General features: G+C 44.3%; 1 protein-coding gene across 1 annotated transcript in view; it reads left to right on the top strand.

The window, feature by feature from the left end:
* The window catches only part of TOP1 (DNA topoisomerase I), a 96,960-nt gene extending 76,305 nt beyond the window's left edge, over positions 1-20,655 (top strand). Inside the window, exons 10-21 of the mRNA XM_034787267.1 lie at positions 2,091-2,212; positions 4,094-4,216; positions 5,819-6,006; positions 6,729-6,873; positions 7,974-8,117; positions 9,781-9,966; positions 11,779-11,847; positions 13,277-13,391; positions 14,632-14,759; positions 16,437-16,531; positions 17,681-17,830; positions 19,223-20,655. Coding sequence (XP_034643158.1) covers positions 2,091-2,212; positions 4,094-4,216; positions 5,819-6,006; positions 6,729-6,873; positions 7,974-8,117; positions 9,781-9,966; positions 11,779-11,847; positions 13,277-13,391; positions 14,632-14,759; positions 16,437-16,531; positions 17,681-17,830; positions 19,223-19,325 — 1,568 coding nt within the window. The 3' untranslated portion in view covers positions 19,326-20,655. The remainder of the gene's footprint in view (positions 1-2,090; positions 2,213-4,093; positions 4,217-5,818; positions 6,007-6,728; positions 6,874-7,973; positions 8,118-9,780; positions 9,967-11,778; positions 11,848-13,276; positions 13,392-14,631; positions 14,760-16,436; positions 16,532-17,680; positions 17,831-19,222) is intronic.
* The last annotated feature ends 664 nt before the right edge of the window (positions 20,656-21,319 follow it).

Below are 21,319 nucleotides of genomic sequence, written 5' to 3'. Positions count from 1 at the left end.
CAGGAGGCCTTGTCCAATTCAGAGATTACCTCAGAATAACTTCTAGACTTCAGTACTCCACACTTGGTCAACCACTTGCCAGCCTCCTCTGAGTAGAGGAGTCCATCCCGTGACCAGTCCTGCTTTTGCAGCAGAAGGCCTGTGTCCATAATTACTGCGGTGCTATTGCTAGAGCTCCCAGTCACTTGCATCACCAGACTCCTGTAAAGGAGCTGTGGATGCCAAAGTAGCCTGTTAGTTGCTCTTGTTTTTTAAGCTGAGTTACTAACATTCAGGGCTCTTGATAAATTCCATAGTACTGAAGTTATAGTCCCATCACAGGACGACTGCTCAGGTCTTTGAAAGAAGGGAAAGTGAGGGATGAAATTCAATCCAAGCAAGTTTCTGCAGTTCTGCTTACAAAATAACAACTGAGGCCAGTGGTTACTCTGTGCCAACTGTAGGCAACTTTTGAGCCATTTTAATGGCATTTAACCCCCAAAACATCTTACCAGCTTATCACTTGCACCTTTTTCAACTGGTTTAGCAGCTTTATCCCTTTTTCCTTTGCAACCCTCTTTTGCTGCTTCCTGCTAGAAGTACATAAACAATGTATGTTTATGTTACAATTAAACTAACAGCAATCCTGTTGGTATCTTAGTTTCTAGTGTGATGTATTCAATCATCTTTGGCCTAAGTGAGCCTTCCTTTGCTATGTTTTGTTGACTTAAGTTCTTTAGACTGGGCAGATAGTTCCCTCGCTTGAATTTTTGCATATAATGTAAATTTTTCACTTGGTGAATCAAGAGGACTACATTTTACTTTCCCAGTAGTTTATTAAACTGTTCACAGTAGCAGTTCTGGCATTGACTTTTGTGAGGTAAAAGAGTCAATTAAAAAACCACTGATGCGGACTCTTCAAGCTATTGGGATTTAAAATATTCCTCACTATTAGCTGTATCCATGAGATGCATGCAAAATATTTCTCTGAGAGTGCTGGAGCATAATGTGATGTCAAGAATGAGATCTGGGACTGAAGAGTAGAAAAGGTAGACCTTGAATGTGCAGCTCTGATGCAGCAATTTCTTCTCCCTCGCTCTCAAAAGATCTCTTCTTCACAGTGATTTCACTTTGAGGAAAGGCTCTATTGCGATCCTGCAACCAAGCTGAACTATGATATCACCGATCACTGAAAGAACTAAATGTGACTATATTTTGAGTCTGAGGAGTTGGAGACATTGGAGTGTGTTCCCATGATCCCTGAATCTCTCATTCCATTGGTTGGTGGAGTTCGCACATACTTACCTTCCTGTGGGAGGGGAGAAGAGTGTTTTGGCACCACTTACTACCATATTTGTGGGTGTCACTGGTGTGTGCTTTGGCAGAGATTTGCCTCTGTTCCTGGCTAGAAATAGCTACTTATTTGTAGAGAGCAAGTTGACATGTTTTAAACTGTGTGTGTGAGGGGACTAGGAAAGCTAAATGATGCTTTGTCTCCTGGTTTAGTAAAGATGCTGAGAGGCAGAAGATGGAATTGAATAAAAGCCAATATGGCTCCCTTGTCTCCTTCACTTTGTGCACCAACATCACTACTCTCAGCAGGGATATAGATGTGTACCTCTGGTCATGGTGACTCTTGATTAATGGTTTGCTGCAGGAGTTGTTTTTCCTTCCTTCTCTATATATCTTACATGCCTATTGGACATCAGATTGGTTGATAGTTAATATTTTTTTTTATTTTATTTTTTTAATATTTAGATTCCAGGGGAAATTTCCTGATCATATTTTATAACTATTTTAACGCAAGTCAAATTTTAGCCCTCAATAGTCTGATCATTCTTCTCTACTCCCTTTGCATCCCATACTTAGTTTCAGGGGACACTAGTTTGTGGTGCCATGTGACACACTGAACAAAACCTCACTGAAATACAAAGGCAAACCATATACTTGGCTAATCTGGCTGTATATTGTACGTCCACAGAGGTCCACCATTGAGTGGAAGGGTTTCCAGATCTCTTGAAACATCAAGGTGCAAAAAGCAGAAAGGTTTAGGGGCTGAACATCTTCAGCTGACTTTTATTTTTATTTTTTTAACCTCCTCTCTCTCATAGGTAAAGTAATGAAGCTAAGTCCCAAAGCAGAAGAAGTTGCTACATTCTTTGCAAAAATGCTTGATCATGAGTACACTACAAAGGATATCTTCAGGAAAAACTTTTTTAAAGACTGGCGAAAGGTACGGATCCCTGGACTGGGATGACAGCCTACGTGACCATTTTCTCCTGAGTGTTAGAGAGAATAGGGGCTACTCTGACTCAGTGCACAAAATGCTAGTGCAAGGCAGAGAGCAAAGGGCTGCCTCAGATGTTAGCATTGAAAGTTCCTGTTTATGCTGTAGTTTTCCAGGAAGGGCCTCCTGGTAAATATTTCTTAAATGAACAAGGGTGGACCTTTTGCAAGTCATACTTGCGTGTGATGTGACATGGTGGGTATGGCTGAGCTGATCATTACGTTTTTATCAATGACCTGGAAGCAAATGTAAAATCAGCACTGCCAAAGTTGCAGATGACACACAAATTGGGGGAGTGGTAAATAGTGAAGAGGCCAGGTCACTGATACAGAGCAATCGGAATTGCTTGGTAAACTGGGTGCAAGCAAACAATAAGTGTGTGAATACAGCTAAATGTAAATGTATACATCTAGGAACAAAGAATGTAGGCCATACTTACAGGATGAGGGAGTCCATCCTGGGAAGCAGTGACTCTGAAAAAGATGTGAGGATCATGGTGGATAGTCAGCTGAACGTGAGCTCCCAGTGTGTGATGCTATGGCCAAAAGAGCTAATGCAATCCTGGGATGCATAAACAGGGAAATATTGAGTAGAGCAGTTATTTTACCTCTGTATTTGGCACTGGTGTGACTCTGTCCAGTTCTGGTGTCCACAATACAAGAATGATCACAGAATCATAGAATATCAGGGTTGGAAGGGACCTCAGGAGGTCATCTAGTCCAACCCCCTGCTCAAAGCAGGACCAGTCCCCACACAGATTTTTGCCACAGGTCCCTAAATGGCCCCCACAAGGATTGAACTCACAACCCTGGGTTTAGCAGGCCAATGCTCAAACCACTGAGCTGTCCCTCCCCTCCCTGATGTTGATAGATTGGAGAGGGTTCAGAGAAGAGCCAGGCGAATGATTAAAGGGTTAGAAAACCTGCATGATAGCGATAGACTAGATCAAGGAGCTCAATCTGTTTAGTTTAACAGAGAAGGTTAAGGGGTGACTTGATTACAGTTTAGAAGTACCTACACAGGGAACAAATATTTCATAATGGGTTCTTCTGGCTAGCAGAGAAAGATGTAACACAATCCAATGGCTGGAAGTTGTAGCTAGACAAATTCAGGCTGGGAATAAGGCACACGTTTTTAATAATGAGAGTAACTAATCGTTAGAACAACTTACTGAAGGTCGTGGTGGATTCTTCTTCACTGACAGTTTTAAAATCAAGATTGGATGTTTTTCTAGAAGCTCTGCTCTTGGAATTATTTGGAGAAGTTCTGTGGCCTGTGTTTTATACAGGAGGTCAGAATAGACAATCGCAATGGCCCCTTCTGACCTTGGAATTTTATGAATCTTTGCCCCACTGAAACTGTGGAATTGAAGAGCCATCACTACCTTTGTATCAGAGGCTAGCCCCTTTCTAAGTCTTGCAAAGTAGGAGCTTCACTATCCCAACCAGTATAAGCATGCCAAGAAAATAAGCATATTCAGGCAGCTGGCGCAGGTTACCTAGGTGGCCTCTCCTTCCCCCAGTAACTTCAACAACCCTTGAATGGCTAAGTGGTTTGAAAGGTTGCTGTGTAATAGAATATGCACTCAATGCTTGCAAAGATCAGACAGAGTCTTAATGTTCTGTGTGCCACATATACCCTCTTCATCCTTTTCTCATTCACCCTGGCTAGGTTGAGTACTTACTAGAAATTGGCAGCTCTTTGATAGACAGGCAGAAGCTGTGTTTATTAGGAGCACCTGTCCTTTGATACCTTCTAAGGGGCTGGGAGGGGCAATTAAACCTTATTCTAACTATAAGGTTTTACGCTCTACTTTCATCTGCCCAGGAAATGACTTCAGAAGAAAAGAGTACCATCACCAACCTCAGCAAGTGTGACTTCACACAGATGAGCCAGTATTTCAAAGCTCAGTCAGAAGCTAGGAAACAGATGTCCAAGGAAGAGAAACAGGTACTCTAGGGAATTGTAGAAGACTGTTCTAGCCATTTAGATGTTTTTTCTTTTATCATAATCCTTTATTCGTTCCTCTGGCCATATCATCTATGCACAGTCTGTCACTCCGATCACACTGAAGGGATTTGGTCAAACCTGTACCACCCAGGGTGGATTGACAGAAGTATTGCACTTCTAGCTAAAAGTCTCTCTCTGCTGATCTGACTGTGATGACTAAGAATTCATTCGTTTCCTAGTAACATCCCTGAGATTCCTTGTGTCACTTATGTTCCTCTTAACATGTCTGCATAGGTAATATGTCGAGAGCAGTGTTTAATAAGAAACCTCCACCTACTGCAATTCTCTTTCTGACAATAAAACGTTTCTGGCCCTTTCTCCTTCAGCACCATGGTGTTACTAGGATGAAGATATTTTCAAGGAGTATCTGCATCTCTTTCCTCCACCCCCACACAACCCCTAGATACTCACTTCAGTAAGAACTAGAAAAGTATCACAAGATCTAAATTTGGTTCCATTTAGTGCTTTTGGTCATGTAATTCTAGTCTAACTGTCCTAGGTGGTGAGGTTCAGAGCTCCTCTAATTGGATGGGGGATGGTTTTCCCAAAACAATTGAAGCTCATGGTGTCAGGATTCAAAGGTTCCCAGTATAGAATAGAACATGTGCCTGGCTTTGCTGGCTTTTAGCCTTTTATTTGATAAATATTGGTTGAGACACACCACACCCTGCATAACTAATAGAGTAGAAGGAGCTTTCTTGTGTCCACTTCTCAGTTGGTGCAACTTCATTTAAGGGTGCATTGATTTCTTCATACCTTTCAACCTTGTGTTAGGTCTCAAAGTGAGAAGCTTGTTTCTTTAAACAACATGATGTTAAATGCAGTGGATCAAAAGTCCTTAAACTTGATGTTTGTGGCACATGGACAGAGGGGAATGGAGAGGCAGTTGGTTTGGGGAAATAGGTCAGAGACAAGTGAAATGTAATTACAAATTTAGGAAAAAATGTACATGTTTCATATATTACATTTAGCTATTAGTAAGGCTAAGACTTTGTCTTGGATAATTTTAGTAAAAATCACGGACAGGTCCCAGGCAATAAAGAAAATTCACAGAAGCCCAGGACCTGTCCGTGACTTTTACTAAAAATACCTGACAAAATGGGGAGCTGCAGAGTCCCCACACCGCCTGCAGTGGCTGGGTAGCTGCGGGGGTTCCAGTTTGGAGCTCCAGGGTCCCCCTGCCACACCCCCCCCCCCCCGGGGGTAGTGGGGGGACCCTGCAGCTCCCAGCCACCGCGGTCTGAAGTCACGGAGGTCTCTGGAAGCCATGAATTCCGTGACCTCCGTTACAAAAATCGTAGCTTTAGCTACTAGTTCCTGACTTTTTCTGTTTGTGTCGCCATTTAGATTGTATGCTGTTCTAGGCAGACGGCCTTTTATTCAGTGTTTTGTACAGCACCTAGTACAATGGAGCCCCAATCCTGATTGGGGCCTGTAGGTGCTACTGCAGTACAAATAATAAATGAATTTTGCTTCAGTCTGATACTGAGCTCCGTGGTGTCTTTGGGTGCAGTGCAATCTCCCTGCTTTGTGTCTTCCTAGAAAATCAAAGAGGAGAATGAGCGGTTACTAAAAGAATATGGCTTTTGTATCATGGATAACCACAAGGAGAGGATCGCCAACTTCAAGATTGAACCCCCAGGCCTCTTCAGAGGGCGTGGCAACCATCCCAAAATGGGCATGCTGAAGAGACGGATCATGCCAGAAGACATCATCATTAATTGCAGCAAGTGAGCATGGGATGCTTTGCACCTTGCTTTGCTTACTAGTTAGGATAACTTTTTTTTATCGTATATGTAACTTGACATGGCATCTAAGCATTCAAAAGTTCATGTGTTGGGTTTCTTGGTCATTTTAGGTGTTTTGAAGGGTGAGAGGTATAATGAAAACATCAGTTGTGTACAAGCCATTCCTTTCATAAGTCACACAGAGCTCTGTCCACACACCTCAGTGTTGATCAACACCAGCACCTTCTGTTACAGTGCAGGGCAGCTCCTGTTAATTCTACTCCCTTGGGGCCAAAGGGTATTTATTTTATGTATGGCTCTCCCACTTGATTTTTTTTTCTTGTGTCCTAAGGGGCAACAGACCAATGTGTAAGGTCTTCAGACTTCTCCTTCTCCATGTAGACTACTGAAGCTGCAGAAACATCCCCAAATCAAAGCAATGACCTTCCCAACAATGCTACTTATCACAATAACTAACAGAAGGGAACAATTCCGTAAGAAGCATAAACATGACTGTGTATCTCTTGATCTTTGACTTTCAGTTTGATTCACCTTACTATCCTGCTACAGAAATGCAGTTTCCCAGACTAGAGTAGGGAGAGAGACTTGTTTAATATGTTTTGCTGTCCATTAACACTTTAACCTTTGCTAGTCATCTATATTTTATCACCTGGGATCTATTAAGACCATTTCTTTCCTCTTGCTGTTTTTGTTACCTTATGCAGGGATTCCAAAGTTCCCCCACCTCCTCCAGGTCACAAATGGAAGGAGGTCCGGCATGATAACAAGGTGACCTGGTTGGTGTCATGGACTGAAAACATCCAAGGATCTATTAAATACATCATGTTGAACCCCAGCTCTAGAATCAAGGTAAGGTTTTATCTGGAAGGTTGCTTGGCCATGCTGCATCTTAACCAACTCTCTTAAGGTGGGGAGCGTGGCCATCTAGTGGTTAAGGCAGCGGACAGGGAGGCAAGACCGGCTTTTTTCTTACTCTACCATTGACTCACTGTGTGATATTGGGCAAGTCACTTTGCCTTCGTTTTCCCCATCTGCCAAATAAGGGTAATCGCTATTCTGTAGGGGTGTGGAATAATATCGGTCAAGTGCTTTCAGATTTCTGGTTGAAAGGATGTTCTCATCCTAGTTGGGAGCCTTTCATGGTCTGCAGTAAGCTTAAAAGAAAATTTCTGCCAATTTTGTCTCTAAGTTTGGCCCCAGTGTCTCCTGCTTGATCATGCAGTGAAGTCCTAACCATGTGCTGGATGTCCGTCTAAAGGCATAAATCCAGCTATGTTACTTCACTGCAAGATGGAGGAGTAGGTGATGTTCTGAGAAGAACAAACCTCGCTGTGAGCACGGATAACTGGTAATTGTCAAATCATGTAAAAACAAATGATGAGACTTTGAAAGTAGTTGGATTTCCATTTTTAGTAGGACAGATTTTTGGGAAGGCCTTCTCAGTAGGAAAATTACCTGTTTTTAAGAGAGACACTACACTTACTGGGTGGCTCCCCTGGAGCGAAAATAAGAGTCTTGTCCTGAGTGTGTGGTGGGACGTCATTTCTGATGACCTACAGTAACCGTATCATCACACACCTCTAATGTGCCATTCAAAGCTTTTTTAAAATGAGTTCACTCTGCTGTCTTTATGGCTTTACTGAGTGGGTTTCTAATTGTGAGAAGGGGACTGCTAAGAAAATAGCAATTTCCTTAATAGAGTAGGGGGTACCTTTGTACATTGAGGGGCCTGGAAGACCAAGTACCTCTCTCATCTGATTTCTGACTTCTGTGCAGGCACTTGATGTCATGGCCACTGAACTATGTGCAGCTGCATGTGAACTTAGTTCAGGCAGAACTTTGAGCAATGAATTCCCAGTGATTTTGTGCACATAGGCTTGAGCAGGAACTCTCTCTGCTTCTGCTGCTCACTTTCAGGTGTGTTGACTTTCTTGTGACTGTTTCTGCAGGGTGAGAAGGACTGGCAGAAATATGAGACGGCTCGGAGGTTAAAGAAGTGTGTGGATAAGATACGGAATCAATATCGAGAAGACTGGAAGTCCAAAGAGATGAAAGTGCGACAGAGAGCTGTGGCACTGTACTTCATTGATAAAGTGAGGGTTGATTTCTGGCAGTTTCCTCTTCCTGCCTCACTCTGAATAAAGATGCAGGGCTGGTGGGCACCTGTCCTTAAGCCCAAATAAAATTTTGATAGAAACGCTCACACGCTGCACAGATTAAATAAGGGAGTTGAAGGGCGTTGAGAGAAACTACTAGTTATTCTATTAGAAGTCCAGTCCTCAAGTACCCAGAGGTGTCCTCCTGGAGTGACAGTGGTCTCCACTTCCTCATAATTAACTGGAAATCCAGATCAGTAAATTGCCATACTGAACCTGGTTACGTTGGGCAATATTGTTTTGTTCAGACAAAAGTCACAATTAGGTTAATTTCAGAGTCCCCCAGTTGGATCAGTGGGAGCTCTGCAGGTGGGTGTATGGCCCTTGGCTTCCAGGGGTGTCTAACTCCTCCTGGAATGCTCTGCTTTTTATTACCACTTAGTTATGAACCTCACGACTCTGACGTGAACTGTGCTAATTGGTCTTGCCACACTTAGGAAACTGTAGTCGGTCACCATGTTTACGCAACTGTACTATTTAAAACTGTGTCCCTAACAGTGATAGCACTGCTGTGTGGCTTCTGTGACCAGTTAATTACTCATCCGCGTGGATGGAGTTAAATCACAGTAATTTTAGTCATGATTTAAATTAGCAAGCAGGAAACTGTATATAAATAATTGCTTTTAATCTTGTATTGCATGTGCACTTTTTAGTTATTTTCCTAAAGAAAGGTTCATTCTCCTTGGTAGGCAATATTAAAACATGCTTATTTGCAGTTATATATAGCCTCTAAATGTGGTGGTACTTTTGGCAACCAGGAGGATACACTATATCTATATACATTTATTTAAGCAATCATATAGCTTAATCTACACTTATGAAGATTCTGCATATTTGCTCTTAATATCCCACTGGGAACCTATCTAAATCCTTAGGGTGTCTAAATATCTTTGAAAATCTGGCCCCATGTCTTTAGCATTAATAGATTTCATCCTCTCCCACCTGGTTTGTATGCATAGATTGGAAGAGGAAAAGCTTTCCTGTTTGGTCAACTGTCAGTTTCTCACTTGTTTGAATAAACTAGTGCAAATGAAGAACATTAATACATGTTCTCTGCAACTGCTAGTTAAAATGAAACCAAAAGTAAATAAGGCACAAGCTTTCTTTTTTATTTAAATAATTTTAATAATTATAGTAAACTAGGGCTTAACATAGGTTGTCATAATGTAAAATTTAATTGTAAACAAGTTTGTTTTTAAATGTTTTAATTTAAATGAAAAATCCAGTTTAAAAAATAATCAACTTTTTATTTATTCTGATTTTGATGTATCTTATGTCTTCTCCCCTTTTTGGCACCAGCCATATAACTTCCTTTGCACTTCATTGTGACTCCAACTATTTATATTTTAATGTCAATAATCTAAGTTTCAAACCTCTCCTTTTGAGAGTTGCCTGTTTTTAGCTTCTCTGAAAGTCCGTTCTCCCCTTCTGTTCAAGGATCAGGCACATGGTACCATGCTAAATCGGAATACCCTGGTTACTGGGCAGACAAGACTCCCAGAGGACCCCACAATCCATAAATTACCAGAGTAGTTTGAAATGCTAAACTTCTTATTTTGATTCCATTTGCCCACCTCCCCTTGTCTTGTTCAATTTGTAGCTTGCCCTGAGAGCTGGTAATGAGAAGGAAGAAGGGGAGACAGCGGACACCGTTGGCTGTTGCTCCCTCAGAGTGGAACACATTAATTTGCATCCGGAGTTGGATGGCCAGGAATACATGGTTGAATTTGACTTCCTCGGTAAAGACTCCATTCGATACTACAACAAAGTCCCCGTTGAGAAGAGGGTGAGATGTTTCCCATTCTTGTCTCTGTGCACTGTTACAAGGAAAGGAGGAACTGGCTGGTGGAAAATCTCCAGAAGTGGCGATTCCTGTACATTGTGTTTTATTCAAATGTGAAGGCAGAAAATAAGTTAGCTTAGCTTATCTTCTGACCTTCCCTTCCTGTGGGTGCTTTGGAGGAGTAAGGCTGCCACCTTCTTGGTTCTGATGTGAAGTAACCATACTGTGAGGCCTTCATTGAGGTTTCTCCTTTTCTAAAGTCTCCATGCTCTGAGCTGGTGGCCGTTTAGTCCATGCCATATCCATGTGACCAGCAATGGTTATTTTAAAGCCATTATGTGGATGTGTTGTTAGTCTGTAGCCTTAGCATCCTGCTTTTTTTCTCAGTAATAGATGTCTTTGGGACACAGTCCTAGCCACAGGTGCAAAAGCCAAACCTCCCCAGCAGCATGAAGAGCACAGGGTGGTAGGTATTTGGCTGCACTGTTACTAGTGTAGCAGTAAGTAAACTTGGAGTTCTACAGCAAGTATCATGGACGTGTGCCTGGATATCGTACAAGGGATTTCTTTTGTTGACGCTCATGTCTGAATGTTTGCCTTCAGTGGGCTAGGCCCTGTTCTCAGGTACTCTGGTGTAAATCAGTGGAGCAGCTTCACTGAAGTATGCCTGACCTAAGAACTATTGTACAAAGTACATACCTGCTGACTGAGACCTTTCTGTTCCATGCAATATTTATTTGCATTGTTTATATTCAGTCCCCCAGTTCTATCTCTGTTGTTACTTGGATGGCTCCAAGATAAATTTCCATCCACTCACTATAAGCAGAGGCGTTACAAAAATCCAGGGAGTTATTTACGCTATATTTATTCTGGTGTAAGAGAGAGGAATCTGGCCCACTAACTATACACATAGCACAGTGTGTAAAATAGTCTCTGTAATGCTGTGACGAATGGCAAAGAGCAGTAAATGTTGACTTTTTTTTCAAACTGCCACTATTATAGAAATGAGGGGGTCACAGGGGTTAAGAAAGAAAAATCTATTTTTCTGTTACTAAATTCATTGGCATACTCTTGGGGTATGTTCTTTAAGAGTTCGCAATGGGGGAATTGATTATTATGGAATTAGAAATCTCTGTGTATTAGATGTCTTGTTATCAAAATGTGTTGCTGAAAAGCCTGGAAGTTGATTTTTCAAGTGATTTCAAAGCTGGTCTGTCTGAATAATCTAGGATGCCTGGATTGTTTTTGTGTGGAACTGCTTGTGGTGTAGTTGTGTGAAACATCAAATGCAACAAAGGGACGTGGCTGTATCAGGGCTGCCAAGTCAGTTTACATCACTGGATTGGGCCTGAGATGGCAACTCTGCCCAATGGGAGAAGGATCAGGGTGCACATTGGGTAGCAAGGATGCTCTGAGAATAACCTTGTTCTGCCAGGGAATAGTGCCAGCTTGGCTCTCTCTTTTTAACCAGGGCAATTAATAGCAATGATAGTAGTAGAGTCTTTCTCAGCTCTGACCTAGAGGGCTCACCTCAGAGGGGTGAGATGGGCCATTCACTCCTTGGCTCTTCTGCTGCCAGGGAGGAGAACTGTTAGCACAAGTTCTAGTGGCGACTTGGGATGTGGACACCTGTCCATTTGGAATGGGATCTAGCTCTTCTCACATGGACCATCAGGTAGCCTTTAGAAGACAGTGACCTTCAGGCACTGTTGAACTGGAAACCCAGAAGCAAAAGACTCTCTATCCCATTCCCAAACCCCAGAGCCATCTAGTCTCCTTGTGAAGTATTTTTTTTCCCCTTCTCCTTTCTTGTAGGTTTTTAAGAATCTTCAGCTGTTCATGGAGAACAAGCAGCCTGAGGATGACCTCTTTGACAGACTCAATGTAAGCAACAATACTGCTTCAGAGCTCCTTAATCTAAACCTAGTGAGGCTTACTATGCTGTTAGCCCAGAGGTGGGCAAACTACGGCCCGCAGGACTGTCCTGCCTGGCCCATGAGCTCCTGGCCGGTGGGGGCTAGCCCCCGGCCCCTCCCCTGCTGTGCCCCCTCCCCCGCAGCCTCAGCTCGCCGAGCTGCTAGCACTCTGGGCAGCGGGGCTGCGAGCTCCTGCCAGGCAGCGCAGCTGCGAGAGCCGCCGGCCTGTCCTGGTGCTCTAGACTGCGCGGTGGCGTGGCTGGCTCTGGCTGAGCGGCGCAGCTGCCAGTCCTGGTCCTCTGAGCGGCATGGTAAAGGGGCAGGGAGCGGAGGGGTTGGATAACAGGCAGGAGGTCCCGGGGGGCAGATGGGGCAGTTGGATGGGGCAGAGGTTCTGGGGGCCTGTCAGGGGGTGGGGGTGTGGATAGGGGTCGGGCAGTCAGGGAGCAGGGGGGTTGGATGGGCTGGGAGTTCTGAAGGGGGGTGGGAGTGTGAGGGGGCAGATATGGGGCAGGGGCCAGGCTGTTTGAGGAGGCACAGCCTTCCCTACCTGGCCCTCCATACAGTTTCGGAACCCCGATGTGGCCCTCAGGCCAAAAAGTTTGCTCATCCCTGTATTAGATGAACATGGTACGACGGCTCTGTTGTTTTTGCCAGCCAGCAGCAAATCGTACTGCCACAGAGAAGGCCTAGATTTCATCTGTCTCTTTCCAGTGGGCCAGGCAGAGACTGGCACAGAGGCAATAGCCATTTGTCTCCAGTAGGGATGTGCACATTTAAGTGACTGATCTAAAACCTTAGTCTTTAAGCAGTCTGGATTGCACCGACTAGGGGCTTGTTGCTATACAACAGCAGCCTAAGCATGGGGAGGAGATGTGGGATGTGTGAGGTGATAGCCTTGCTGTCCAACCCCCTCACCCCACCCCACCCACACACACACATTCAGATCAACTTGAACACTGTGAAGGAGCTGAGGGCCCCTACAGAGGTGAGACAGACCCACCCCCACGTATTGGGGCCAAAAGTATAACAGTGAAGGAAGAAGAATTGCTTTGCCATTCATTCAAGTGGTCACATCAGATGCTAGTTCTTCCTCCTCCCTAGTCTCCATCAATGCAGATCTAAAGCCCAGTTCCACCCCAGCCCCTTGTTCACTTTTGTCAATAGTTGTAGCTACCACATATTCCATTATTCCTATATTGGCCTAAGGAAGACATAGAAAGGTTCCAGGCATGGGTTTCTCCTTGACTGGATCATAGTGTGTGTACCTAGAAATTCACAGCGAAACCTCTGGTCCAATGGCAAGACTGTGAGTCTAGCAAGGATGCAAATATTCAGAAGGATTCTAGTCCTAATGCTGGAGTGACTAAAACCTCAAACTCTTTCTGCTCCCTTAGACCAGTATCTTAAATAAACATCTTCAAGACCTTATGGAGGGCCTGACAGCCAAGGTATTCCGTACTTACAATGCCTCCATCACGCTACAGCAGCAGCTAAAAGAACTCACTACCCGTAAGTGCTATTGTCTGGGATCACCTAGCCTAATTTGTGGTGATGATTTGAGTGGTGATGATACCTTGGGGTGGATCCCCAAGGTGCCTCAGTGAGTACAAAATGGTCTTGCTGGATAACGAGGCCCAAAACCCTAGGAAGGGGATGGACAAATTACTTAGGATGAAACGTGACTTAGGATTTTCCCAAAAAACTCTCCCCTCCTTCGGCTTAAGGCCCAAAGTTTGACCTCCCTTGAAGTGTTTAGATTATTGGGAAAGTATGTTCTGGTCCCTCACAAGGCTGTATTGTCCCACTCTAGTGGCACAAGGCAACCTCAGAGAGGACATTACTGGCTTCCTAGGGATTCCCTTAAAATGCCAGGTGGCATAGGGTTGACTATTCTAGACCTATGCTACTCCCCTTGCAGCCCCCAACATAAGAGACATGGCTGATGTGGGAGAGTTTGTTGAGGGATCTGCAGCCTCTAGCCAATCCACAGCTGCCAAAACAGCCCTGTGGCTACTATCTTGCACTGGGGATGGGCCAGTGACTCTAAGATTGGGGTGATGCAGACTTGGCCTACAGCCATCTTGGTGTATTCATACTGTCATCCCCAAGTGTCCTGCAGCCAGCACAGCTAGGTCTCCAGGACCTGCCTCCCACTATCTTGATGGAGGTTTTATCTTAAGAAACTTAAAATTTTAGAAGTGACCCTTTGAGGTGGGAAGAGAGGGAGAGTGGCTGTGTCCTGGAAAATCCCTCCCTCTGTGCATCTGAGACATGCAGGGCAACATTAGTACTTGGCCATTTGTGTAACACCATCCGTCCAAATGCTGCACAAAACATGGATGAGCCAACCCCCCTTCTAAGGCAGGGAGATATTGCCCTTCCTACAGAATGGTGGCTTAGCACGGTTAAGTGTCAGGTCCAAGGTTACGTACTATCAAGAACAGTCCTGACTTACCCTGCTCTGACTGCTAGATATGCTGCCCCTCTATTGTTGCCTGTGCTTTGCTCTTATCTGCTGAAATTACTCATGACTCTAGTACACAAAGAGAAGAAAATGGCATCTTTAACTCCTTGGTGCCAGGATAAAATTTGGATTTGGAATTTAAATGCAGTGCAGAGACTGGTATACAAGAGATGAATGCAGACTAACTTAGCCTCATTATTGAATATGAATCAGTAAAAGCAATGGTGCATGTCCATGGCTGCTCAGCCTCTCAGAATTGTTTCACCTGCTTTTCAACTTTTTCAGCGGATGATAACATCCCAGCAAAGATCCTTTCCTATAACCGTGCCAATAGAGCTGTTGCTATTCTGTGTAACCACCAGAGGGCGCCACCAAAGACTTTTGAGAAATCCATGATGAATCTACAAACCAAGGTAATTTTTAGACTCCTTTAGATTAAAGGCAGAGCTAGAAATCCCTTTTTTCCTTTGGTTGTGGGTATATCATCATTTGTTTCTAATTGCAGTGTATCAGACTCCACTAAAGGGGAGTCCACTTCCCTCTGTCTACGGAGTGCCGGTGTGGCTGGGTCTGAAACCACTCTGTCTTGTAAGGCGAGTCCTCTGGTTTTTAAAAGGAAATCTTCCACCTGGAGGACAGATCGTCTGAGACACAAGCACCCTTCTCCATTGGGCTAGAACAAAATCTGCCACTTCTCAGTTGACTTTCTGCCCCTAGCCAACCAATCAGGTGCTGAAGGCATAAGCTGGCTTTCTAGGCCAAAAAAATCCCTAGAATATCTTTCTTGCGAGATGTCATTTTTCCGTCAGCAAAGTCTGACGCATGCTGAGGACACACTACAGAGCTTAACTTAAAACCACAGTCCTTTTCTCTGATTTGTGGCCCTGAAAGGAAACCAGAGTGGGTGTCTGCTCCCTTCAGAGTGGCCTGGTAGACCTTTGTATCAATGCAGCTTTTGCGCGCAGTGCACTCTACTCCTCTAACTCGACCTCTTCCTTTACAGATTGTTTCTGCCGAAGGCCATGAGGTCAAAATTTGGCTAGGTCTGTTCATAGCCTGACTTTAAAATAACCCTCTCAATAAGGTGTTCTGTTTTACACTGGGGTGTTCTCTTGCTTCTGTAACACCTAACCTGGCTGCCCCCACCCCTGATTTTTACAGTTGAATTGAGTTGTTACCTTGGGAGGAGGTGGAGAGTTTTAAAATAACAGTTAAGGACTGAGGAGCTGGGAATCTTTAAACCTTACTAGATCTCAAGCTAAGACTGACTGTCTAGATTCAGTGCTTGATATTTTTTGGGAAGATTACAAGAGCATGGAATCTTTATGCTTCAGGGCATAAACTGATCACCAGCCTGGGTCAGGAAATTTCCCTCCATGGGATTGTATGGCACATTTAGATGAATTTTTATTGGTTTGCATCCAGCATACTCAGAGAGGCTAACTGACTAAATGGGCTATTGGCCAGCTCTGCTTTGGCAAATCCTACTGTACTTCCACTCAGTTCCCTTGTTCAGATGCCAATTCCTGAGCAGTAACCAGAGGCTTTATCCTACTTACTACCTTCTGGTTGGAACTGTCCATTCCTAATGCCATAGGAACCCCTTACTGTGAGAAAGATGATCCCCTCTGCACCATCCACAAGCTGATCTCTGTGCACAGCACATTTGAAATACTAACGGCCTAATTTTTACAAAAGTGATTAGTGATTTGGAGTGACTCCATTTTCCAGTGTTCACTTTGAGACACCTTGGATGGGCTTGATTGTCAGAGGCCGCAAGTGCATAGGAAATTAGACACCATTACGGTGTCTTAAGTCATTAGTCACTTTTGAAAATGTAGGCCCAGTGTGTGAGGATTTATTTAAAGCCCTATCTGGCTCTTCTGCTATGGATTAGATCCAGGCTCGTGTCCTACTCAGACATATACTTCACCGGTTGAATCCCAGGCCCTTCGATACAGGTGGCGAATCTGCTAGGAGGTTTGTACAGTTCCCCTGGATGTCAGCGAACCTCTCTTCTGTAGTCATTCACGCTTTGTGGGTCTCACTCCTAATTCCCACCCTGCTCTCTGGGTTTTTGCCTCTTCTAGATCGATGCCAAGAAGGACCAGTTAGCTGATGCCAGGAGAGAACTGAAAAGCGCCAAAGCCGATGCCAAGGTCCGGAGGGATGAAAAGTCCAAAAAGTAAGTCTGGCTTCAGTGCAGATAAGCTGTAAAAGGTCTCACACGGCAGCGCAGGGCGGTAACCCAAAACAGGATTGTTACTGCATCCATGCTGCCTCAAATACCTCCCCCCCTTCCCTCCAGATCCATGATCCTCTCAGTTTTTGTTCCCCATCCCCCACGCTTTCGGGCCTGCATTAGCAAATGGCCACCTAGCTGAGGAGCACTGTGTAGTCTGTCATTGTCACTCCTTACATGGTCGCTAGCAAGCTGCATGGATCTCTGCTTTTCACAACATACCCTCACCTCCAATGCTCCCATGAGCTCAGCACATGGCTGATGGTTTAGTGAGAGACTGAAAGCAAGTCTGTGACAGGAGAGTGCAGAACATTGCTCAGAATCCCCAGGTCACATCCTCTGAGCCTATTAGTGGGCCGTCTTCGCCCTGTTAGTTTTCAGTCTCTTATGAAGAAATCATTTTATTATGACTTGTCCAAACCTTTCTCTGTTCTGTTCCGTCAAACAGGCCCTACCCACCTACCTCCCTCTCCCTGGAAGCAGTTTGCCAAGCAATGTGCTTTCCCTCTGGTACCCAGAGCAGGAGATGGATGGTATCTTTGTGTCTACTCCAGTAGAAACTACAGAGCAGAGTGTTGGGTGCTGAATGCAAAAACCAGATAGGAGCATACACTTGTAATTAGACTTCCAAGGGGGGACTCTACAAACAGAGTAGGAAAAGTGACCCTCTTTCAGATCAGACTGAATACTGCACTCTTGTGCTTAATAGATGATCTCACACCACTTCATGCAGGAGTGGACTGCCTGGTTTTAAACTGGGGTTTCTTTTTATTCGGGAATAGTAATGTTACCGCTAGTCCTGGACAAATTCCAACTTGGGGAACTGCATTCTGCCTCCTTAAAACATTTTCAAATCGCTTTAGTTGATACCAGATTCTTGATTTTGTGTATTGAACTGTTTAAAGTGTTGTCACCTTTCACTTTGGTGATGGCTGCATCTCAGGGCTGATTGGCATCATTTGCTAAGCACTGGATCTTTTCAGGAAAGGTGCAAGTTACTAGGGTCCCTTTGAATCCCGGTAGGATAATAATGCACCCCCACGAAGGCCTAGCTCTTTCTGAACAGTTCTCTGATTCTTTCCCCACCCACAGGACAGTAGAGAGCAAGAAAAAAGCCGTGCAGAGGATTGAGGAGCAGCTGATGAAGCTGGAGGTTCAGGCCACAGACAGAGAGGAGAACAAGCAAATTGCCTTGGGCACCTCCAAACTCAACTACCTGGATCCCAGGATCTCAGTTGCCTGGTAAGCTGCCATGTGGGGAAGGATTCCTGCCTGTCCCTGTGGTGTGTCCACTGTCCCAGAGTGGTGGGAGGCTTTAGCACAGCTCTGCCCAGTAATCCATTTCCAGGCAGTAGCTTGACCCTCTCTGAAATCTCAGCCTCTCCGAATCTTTTGTATTTTAGACCAACCTCAATCATTATTTTTTCTAAGAGCACCTTCCAGCAGGAACCGCAGTGTCTCTGGGACCAAAAGGGCAGTGACCATTACATTGTTGTCTCTTACATTTTGGTGTCTTAATTTAGCATCTGTAGGGGTTAGAGACAGGCATACTGTGAACACTTCCTTCCCCTCCCCCTCAGCTCTTCTAGCACATCTCTTTTCTCTTGGCCGGCCACCCCATCCTGCTCATTATTTCAGGCCTGAGCCCCTTCTGAGCAGACACTGCAATCATGCCAGTTTTGTGGGGGAAGCGGCTTGTGATGTGGACAGTCTCAACCTAACCTCTGTCAGACACAGGAGTTGGGGATTCTGCAGTCAGTCGTGAATTTCGCCTTTTAAATTGCCTACGGTACTACAAATTCCTATGGCAAAGGCTTCTGTTTGAAAAGAGGTGGCTGGTGCCAAGGGATTTCCGCTGTGCTTTCAATTCATACATATAGACAAGATGAAAAACTCTTCAGCAGCCTGGATGGTTCTTAGCAAAGGTACACCTGTCCTGTGATCTCCGTTAGCCATCCTAACTTCTCCTTAGCAACAGGCACTTGCAGGATGGTTTGCAACTTGAACGTTATCCTTGTGAGTTAACTCCATCCCAAAGTAATCACTCCGAGTGACTAAAACAGCTTGGACTTGCTAGCTGCAGGTCCTACCACGTGGCATCGGAAAGGTGTTGTGTAGGAATGTCTCAAACGTGACCTGTGATCACAGTGATGGGGACAGATAAGGGTGCCCACACCCCTGAGTTTGGCATGTTGGAGGATTCGAGGACTGTGGGAAGGGAGGTAAATCTGCAGCAGGCAGGTTGAGTAGTGGGCGAGGTTGGGAAGGAAGCGCAGCAGGTTGTAAGTTCTTTGACACGAGCACTGTGTTGTATACCTTTTGTGTATCATGCCAAGCACAGGGGAGTCCTGTCCCCGATTAGCCTCTCTCTGCAAATATTAAGGAGAGGGACAGCTAGCAGCAAGCTGAGTTGGTCAAGAATGGTGAACAGGGGTTGTCAAGGCTGGTGGGAGGATCCGACCTTGTCGGGGAGGACCAGCATTGTGTGAGCCAGTGGGTAGGGGGGCACAGGAAAGAACAGGAAAAAGGTTGCATTGGAGCGAAAAGGATAATAATCCTCGGACAGGTGTTCCTATTAAGAGAGCATGTCTGTGAGCCCGGGTGACTAACTTTTTGTCTCTTTCTCTCCTGCAGGTGTAAGAAGTGGGGAATTCCTATAGAGAAGATTTATAACAAAACCCAACGAGAGAAATTTGCCTGGGCAATTGACATGGCAGAGGACGATTATGAGTTTTAACCTGTTTTTAATGAGCTGGATTTTATGGAAAAAGGGGTGGGGGGGAAGCCTGGTTTTAGGGAGATTGATAAACTGTGAGCCTTACTTGTCCTAATTGTGGGGGAGGGGGTAAGGAGGGGCAAGCGAGCATCAGACAAAGAAACCAACATCTTTGAGAAAAGATAAACCTGGAAATATTATAAAGGAGCTGAGCCAGTTGTCCTATGGACAACTTATTTAAAAATGTTTCAGAGATCCAAATTCTAGCTGTATGGTTTTGTTTTGTTTTGTTTTGTTTCTCTCGAGGCAGGGCAAGTGGATGGGGGATTTGTCAACCTTCCACCAGGCAAATTCATCATTACACTGAAGAGCTTGGGGAATCTTTAGCTACTGTATACAAAATCCAATTATATTGGTGCGTTTTTACAGTTAGGGTTTTGCAATAACTTCTATATTTTAATAGAAAATGGACTCCTTAAACCCCTGCCCCTCCCTCTGCCCTATTTCAGGAATTTAACAAAATTTTAAAACCCAACGCACCTGACACAGCTGTCACGATGGTCATGGAGGTACCTGCTTTTATTTTATTTTATTTTTTGTTAGTTTTACTCAAAACAATCGTGGCATTGGAACATGAATTTAATAAAAACGCAAAACAACCCACCACATCTGTTCAAAGCAAAGCATGATGGGAAGATGCTTCCTGACTTGAGTGTTCTTTTTTAAATGTGAATTTTTATTTCTTTTAATTATTTTTAAATATTTAAACGTTTTTCTTCTTGATCTTAAAGATCGTGTAGATTTGGGGGGGGGAATGGGGAGGGACAGATGAGTGTGGAATTTGAGGAGAAATGAAATCAGTGACAAACAATTTTCCCATCATCCTTTGTTCTGAGCATGCTCTGTACACTTCAAGAATACCCACTTTTTAGGTTTGGCAGACTGTTTTCTTTGCTTTCCCCCCTTTTTTAACCCCCCTCCCCTCTTTTACTTGAAAGATTTTATTGTGTAAAAAGAAGTTTCACAGGTCAATAAATTTCGAGGGAAATGAGCATTGGTCCAAAAAACGGAAAAATAATCAAGATTTTAGGGCTTTTATTTTTTTCTTTTGTAATTGTGTACAAAAATTTTAAAAATTAAAAAGCAGAATTTTAATGTGAAACCTTTTTTTTTTTTTTTTTTTTTTTTTTTTTTTGCTATAATCATTAGTTTTAGAGGCATTGTTAGCTTAGTGTGTGTGAGAAGACCATTTCCCGCAGTCTTTCCTCAACAAGTATCTTCTATTTTTATCATGAATTCCCTTTTAATCAACTGTAGGTTATTTAAAATAAATTCCTACAACTTAACCGAACATTGGTCGTTTGTGTGTTCTTCTGTCCAACTACCCACGGGGCCAACAGCAGCCTCCAGCAGTGAGAGCATCACTAAAGGGGTGTGGCTTAGGTGCGACAAAGCAACCTGCTAGCCCTCCTCCTCAACATGTGCAAGTTGCCATAACATGGTCACTGGACAGTGTACGGGACTGGGAGTCAGGAGAATTGTGGGGTAGTCCTAGCTCTGCCACTGGTCTAGTGTGTAACCATTGGGTGAATCACTTCACCTGTACCTCTGACTTCTTTCCCACCCTTTGGCCTGGTCTACACTGGGGGAGGATCGATCTAAGATACGCAACTTCAGCTACGAGAATAGCGTAGCTGAAGGCGACATATCTTAGATCGACTTAGAATCACTTACTTCGTGTCCTCGCAGCACGGAATCGACGGCCGCCGCTCCCCCGTCGACTCCGCTTCCTCCTCTCACCGTGGTGGAGTTCCGGAGTCGATGGCAGAGTGATCGGGGATCAATCGCTACCTGCTGATCCGGTGGGTAGTGTAGATGTACCCTTGGTCTGTCTAGATTGGGGACAGCAATTTTCTCACTCTGTTTATATAGCACTTGGCACAATGGGACACTGCCATTACACAAAGAACACCGCAAGCTGTAATCTCATTGCAGCTCATAGACTAAACAGTTCT

The sequence above is a fragment of the Trachemys scripta genome, chromosome 12 (genome assembly GCF_013100865.1).
Source record: "Trachemys scripta elegans isolate TJP31775 chromosome 12, CAS_Tse_1.0, whole genome shotgun sequence".
Taxonomy (NCBI): domain Eukaryota; kingdom Metazoa; phylum Chordata; order Testudines; family Emydidae; genus Trachemys; species Trachemys scripta.
The sequence above is the reverse complement of the archived record's forward strand: the minus strand, read 5'-3'. Positions and strand labels throughout refer to the sequence as shown.